The sequence below is a fragment of the Myotis lucifugus genome, unplaced genomic scaffold, assembly GCF_000147115.1.
Source record: "Myotis lucifugus unplaced genomic scaffold, Myoluc2.0 scaffold_1, whole genome shotgun sequence".
NCBI classification, from domain to species: Eukaryota; Metazoa; Chordata; class Mammalia; order Chiroptera; family Vespertilionidae; genus Myotis; species Myotis lucifugus.
The window spans coordinates 23,034,496-23,040,480 of NW_005871049.1; the positions used below are offsets into that span (position 1 = coordinate 23,034,496).

The 5,985-nt window shown below is 39.0% G+C and overlaps 1 protein-coding gene across 5 annotated transcripts in view; it reads right to left on the reverse strand.

The window, feature by feature from the left end:
• Positions 1 to 4,880, reverse strand: part of KLHL2 (kelch like family member 2) — a 72,464-nt gene extending 67,584 nt beyond the window's left edge. For all 5 annotated transcript variants that reach the window (XM_023755276.1, XM_023755271.1, XM_006081822.3 and 2 more), the window contains exon 1: positions 4,755 to 4,880. Coding sequence is in view for 2 of the 5 variants with exons in the window: in XM_023755271.1 (XP_023611039.1) it covers positions 4,755 to 4,771 (17 nt within the window). In the remaining 3 variants the exon portion in view is untranslated. The remainder of the gene's footprint in view (positions 1 to 4,754) is intronic.
• Positions 4,881 to 5,985: the final 1,105 nt, after the last annotated feature.

A 5,985-nucleotide genomic window follows, 5' to 3' on the forward strand; every position in this document is an offset into this window, starting at 1 on the left:
GGGGGGGGGGGGGGAGAGGAATCCTGACACAACTCAAACATCAGTCACGAGCATCTTTATGCCTGTTTTCCTCATCAGTAATCCCTCTTAGTGCTCTAGTTTCCAGATGGAACTTAAGTGGAATTACATTTGAACACCTCAAAATCACATAATTAATTACATTCAGCTTCAATTACAATTACTCATTGATCCAATCCTTGTAGCATAACACCTGCTGGGTGTCACATAATTAGCTTAGTCTTACTGGCTTATTAATTGATGTTAACTAATAAGGTAAAAGCATCCCCAAACTAGTAGTGTGAAGCCCACACCCTGGGTAAGGTCACATGGAGTCTAAGGGCCACATTACAAATCAAAGACATAGTTCCAGTGTTCAATTTGTTTTGTCTCTAGATTTTAAAACAGCACTCAAAGACGAGAGAGATCTGACCAACCTTCTTAGCTTTCAACCAGTTTGTGTCTACTGAGTCTGGCCCTTACCTCTTTCCAAAGGTGCATGCTCACAAACTGGATGACTCTGGGGTGAGGAGAAAGGGGCTACAAACAAAAAGTCTGACAATAAAAATAAGAGAACCTTGTTTCAGCAGCCCACACCCAGTCTACATGGCGAGTTTCTGAGTTTACGTTCCTATTACTTGAAATCTAATGAGTGAATGGACTGTAGAAGGGAAAGACTTTCAGAATAATGAGATACAGTTGCTATTTAGCATAATTTGCATTTACCCATTCATTTAGCAAATATCCAGTGTGGCTAACTGGGCGCCAAGCACTATGTCAGTTTACCACAATAAGAAAGATAATGTCCATGATAGCAAGGAATTTACAGTCGAGCAGGGAAAACAGACAAGCTAACAGGTAATTACACAGTAAACCTATGACTACTAAGATGGCGCAAGTGTGGGGTGATTGGGAACACACAAGAGAGGCCAACTCTATGGGGGGCTTTGGAAAGAAGTTGCTCTAAGCTCAAACCTGAAGAACAGGAGAAACACAAACCTTATGTAAAACTCAGATGGCACAGAAAAAGAAAAGGTACTCCATCTCCTAAATGAAATGACATCATGAGAATGGGTCCTTCTCAGGGGAAAAAAAACTGCTTTGAAAATTAATAAAACATGCCTGAACGTACCAAGACATTCTTTGATTTTCTGATATCAAAATGAATGAATTCTTAAGACTAGAAAACCTTATCACTGTTATATATACATATCTTCTTAAAGTAAAATGTGCCATCAGGCTCTGAGATATCAAAAATAATTAGTAGTCACATGAAACAAGAATTTACTTTCCACTGGAAGTGGGCGTGGTGGGCAGCTGACATAGCATCTGTCCACCTTGCTTCCTTGGGTGTCAAAGAAAATCTGGAGGCACTTCCTGCCACAGGGCAGGGAATTCAAGTAACAATCGAGGTGCCAGGCTGGTGAAATGCGCTCTTAGTCAGAGTCCACAGGGCAAACACTGACCACAGCCTTAGGAATGTGCCCCAGGGCATCTTGGAACAGCATCAGGTGTTAGGACAAAAAAAAGAGGGCAAGACATTAAAAAAAAAAAAAAAAAAGATGCAAGAGCTCATTTTGCTGAAAAGCATTCTCCCAGGAGAAATCCACCACCTCATCCTTTTCTCTGACATCTCCTGAAGCAATCTAGACACTGGAAGGGCATGGGCAAGTCTGATACTGTTGGTGGCTCCCATGCAGCCTTTTGGGCATGCTGGCTGATTTCGAAGGAGAACTGGGCTTACAAATACTTGTTGAATGCAGTGTTTAGTAGTGATTGCAGGATTTCTAAACCAAATAATTTTAAGTTATTCATGCTCATATGGGGCTGGGAAAGAGAGCTGTATCTGGGCCTCCTGTCTACAAAACCTCCAAAAACTAGTCTATATTAATCCTTTAACTTAAACCTTACAAAACTCCTGTTCTCCCACAACCACACTTTACACCAACTATAACTGGAAGAAAAGTGACTTTTACTCCTCAAATTTCACTTCCATCAGGCAAAACTTCACAGGACTCTGCAGACAACTGTTATTCTACCAACTAGAGGGGCAGCCCAAGAGCAGAGTGGTGAGAACAAGGAAGCTCTTTCCCAGAAGTCAGGAAACCACTCTCGGCCACCCTTTCCTGGCAGCAGGAAGTTGATGCAAGGACAGGAAATAAGAAGTGATTTTCTTACACAAGGAGTAGGCCACGTCAGAGATTTTTTGTTTTTTGAGAATTATTCCAATGCCTATAAGGGGTAAGAGAGAAGAGAATGGCAAAGAAAAAAAAAAAAAGGTGTGTGTGTGGTGGGGGGGGGGGGGGTGTGCCCGGCTAATTGAATCTCCAAAGAGAGTTCATTTTTTTAAAACACTAGCAGTTAATGACTTCTTTATACAATCCTGGCTATAGACCTGGCAGCCAACACTCTCCAGCTATTCAAAGGTCATTCTTTGTTCTGAAAATCAGTTATCAGCTACCCACCTGGTGACACACTAGCTCCTGAAATGGTGCAACACGAAGAACATGAAGGTAATACTTCACAGCCATATAGTTCACGCCCAAAATGAAACAAATAGGTGAATGAAAGCTACAGTTAAATAATCCCAGCAGGGGGCAAGGACACTTGGCCTGCAGGTAAGCAGATAAGCATGGGCTCCGGGGAATGTCAGAGTCTCAGTGAACCGTACACTGCATCCCATCCACTCCCCTCACTTTATAGTTAAGGCTCAAAGAGATGCACTCCCCCAACACCGGTGGAAGGCCACGGCTACCACACCCCACACATGTGAATAGGACTATTAAAAGTCAGTCTTGCCTGGCTGGCATGGCTCAGTGGTTAAGCATCGATCTATGAACCAGAAGATCACAGTTTGATTCCCAGTCAAGGCACATGTCAGGTTTCGGGCTCTATCCCCAGTAGGGGGCAGCCGATCGATGTTTCTCTCTCAATGTTTCTCTCTTATGGATGTATCCATCTCACTAACCCTCTCCCTTCCTCTCTCTAAAATTAATAAAAATATATATTTTTTAAAAAGTCAGTTTTTCTAGACCTTTCAAAGGAAAAGAAAAGCCATTGAAGATCTCAGTCTTAAAACAATCTATTATTTTTACTTTTCTTTCAATTCCACTTAGGAACCACTGCATTTTACATTCTAATCATTATTGTTGCAATGGGATTAAAATACTGAAACAGCATGGCCAAACCTGCTGGGTAATCCCAGCTATATTTTTTCCCAAAGACTAAATGAAAACCTACTTATTGAAAATGTTGTGAGGTAAGACTAGGAAGCAAATCAAACATCCAGTATTCAGTTTAACTTTCTCTTGTCCCTCTCTCTTCAATCCACTCTCCACCCAGAAGCCAGTGTGCTCTTTGCAAAATACAAATCTGATCATGTCACATCCCTGCTTAAAATTCTTTAATGGCTTTCTCCCAGGAACTCCTGATAAAGAACAAAATGCATAAGGTCCTAAGAACGCTGGCCCTCATCTACCCACACAGCCTCCTCTCTTGCCATGACCTCCTGGCCATCTGTGCCCCAGCTGCTCCTGAGGTCCTCCAGTGAGGCCAGCTCCCTCCCATCATAGACTTGAGCACTGCCATTCCCCAGCTAGAACACAGTTCTCTAATCTCTTTCACTCCAACTGGACTTTATTTCCTTAACTCTATTTCTTTTCAGATCTCAGCACAATTATTCCCATCTTCCCAGGGAAGCCTTCCTCATAGCCCTGTTACCTGCCTCCATAGACCTTCGTATAGCATTTACTGCCACTGGAATTATTTGTGTGATTCTTTTACTGATTAATGCCTGCTTCCTGCAGTCAACCATAAGCCCCATGAGGACAGCAACCATGTCTGTTTTGGCTCACCATTGCATTCCCATCACCAGTAGATAAACAGTTATTAACTCTTTAATTAAAGAACAAATGAACAAACAAGACATAGCACAGAGACATTAAGGGAAAGTTTAAATCACTCCCTTTTTAGCCCAAACTTTCAAATATATGTAGAAATATATGGGGGGAAAATGTCTTTCACAAAATGCTAAGAAAACAAAACCAATACTGTTTGTACATAGATTAGTCTTTTAATTAAAAAAAGAAATGCTACTCATATTTCAGTCCACTTTTAAAGTCACTCTTTTCATTACTTAACACATTTGAGAATTACCTAAGCAATGGGTAATTACTACCTAAAATTACTACCACCACCACCAAAGAGAGAGTTACATTCTTCTCTGTCTAAAACTTTTATTTCCATATTCTTTGTGATAACAAGTTAGAAACCCTAGATTACCGCAGTCCAATAGAAATATAACACAAATCACAATTTTCTAGTAATTACATTTAAAAAAATAAAGTGAAACAAATTTCAATAAATTCTATTTAACCCAAAATATCCAATATATTATTTTAAAATGTAATCAACATTTTAAAACTTATTAATAATTATTTGCTATTCTTTTTTTTGTACTAAATCTTGGAAATCCATTATGTATTTCCTGCTTACAGAACATCTCAATTCATAATAGCCACAAGGTCAATATGGCTACCATTCACACTTCTGATCAATTATTTGCTCTCTTTCTTCCTTTAAAACACTTGCAGATACCGCGCCCGGCTAGCTCAGTCGGTAGAGCATGAGACTCTTAAAACACTTGCAGAAAAGGCTTTTAAAAAGCAACAATGAGGCAAGAGGAGTGCATTTACTATAAACAGCTGAAACTTAAAGGGAAGACACCCATGTTTACATGTATGTTAATGTAATGATACCTTCTTAATTCGTTCATGACTTTAAAAGCTTTCTTCACGTGCCAAGGATTCACTGTCACTGGGCAGTGTTTTTCAGTATTATCATCTTTTGAATCGACAGGCTTCTGGTGACCCTGCTTTGTGCATCTGTACATAAAAGAAAAGAACAAAAAACAGAAAAAGACCTTATTAAAGATAATTTAGTTTAGGCTTATCAGGCTGCAAGAGATACAGTGAATGCCCCCTCCCACACTTCTTTAGAAGTCTCACAGTATAGCATATATGCCAGTGTAGGATTAAGAGACAATTCAGTACTTCCTGATAGTCACTATGAATTTAACAAAAAAGTGGGTAATTACCTCCCTGGTGTCAAAGCTCTGTCAAAGATGAGCACCAAAAATTCAGTAAACGTGGTTCAGCAGACACCTCAAATAAAATGCTAAGAAATGATCTCCTCTGTTGGATAACTTGGTAAATGATAGAGCCGAGTAAGAGGCATGTCTGACTCTCAAGCTCATTCTTTTCATTAAGGTTCCACATCATTTCCTGCATTTAGCAATGAATATTTAATTTCTTATTTAAATTTATAATTTTTAAGAACACAAGGCCATATTGGTATTACTGTATAAATTATTCTTCAGAGACTTGGAAGCCAAAAAATAGCAAATAAAATCAGGGTACCCAGGGAGGAGGTGAAATTAAGTGCTAATGGACACAAGGGAACTTTGATAAAATGGCTGTACAACTTTAGAAATTTACTAAAAATCACTGAAGTATATACAATTATGTGGGTGAATTTTATGACATGTAAATAATATCTCAGTAAATTCATTAAGTAAAAAAATCAGGATACCAAATTAAGCCTTACAAAATCTCTATATATATGATATATATATACTGTGTGTGTACGTGTGTGTGAGATATATATATATATATATATATATATATATACACATACATACAGCAGGCAAACATCATTAGTTATTGTTGTATTTCTCTTCATAACTCTTTCCTGACACATTTCTGAAAGGCTGGTTCATTTTTTAAAATGTTATTTTTCATTAATTCACTCAGCAAATACTTTTTGATGGCCCACTAGGTACCAAGCACTGTTCTAGGCTCTTGGAATACATCAGTAAACAAAACAAAGATCCCTGTCCTCACAGAGCTTGGAGTCTACTGTGTGGGGTTGGGAGAGGGGGGAGATACACACAACAAATCATGAAAGCATGAGGCACGTTAGACAATGATA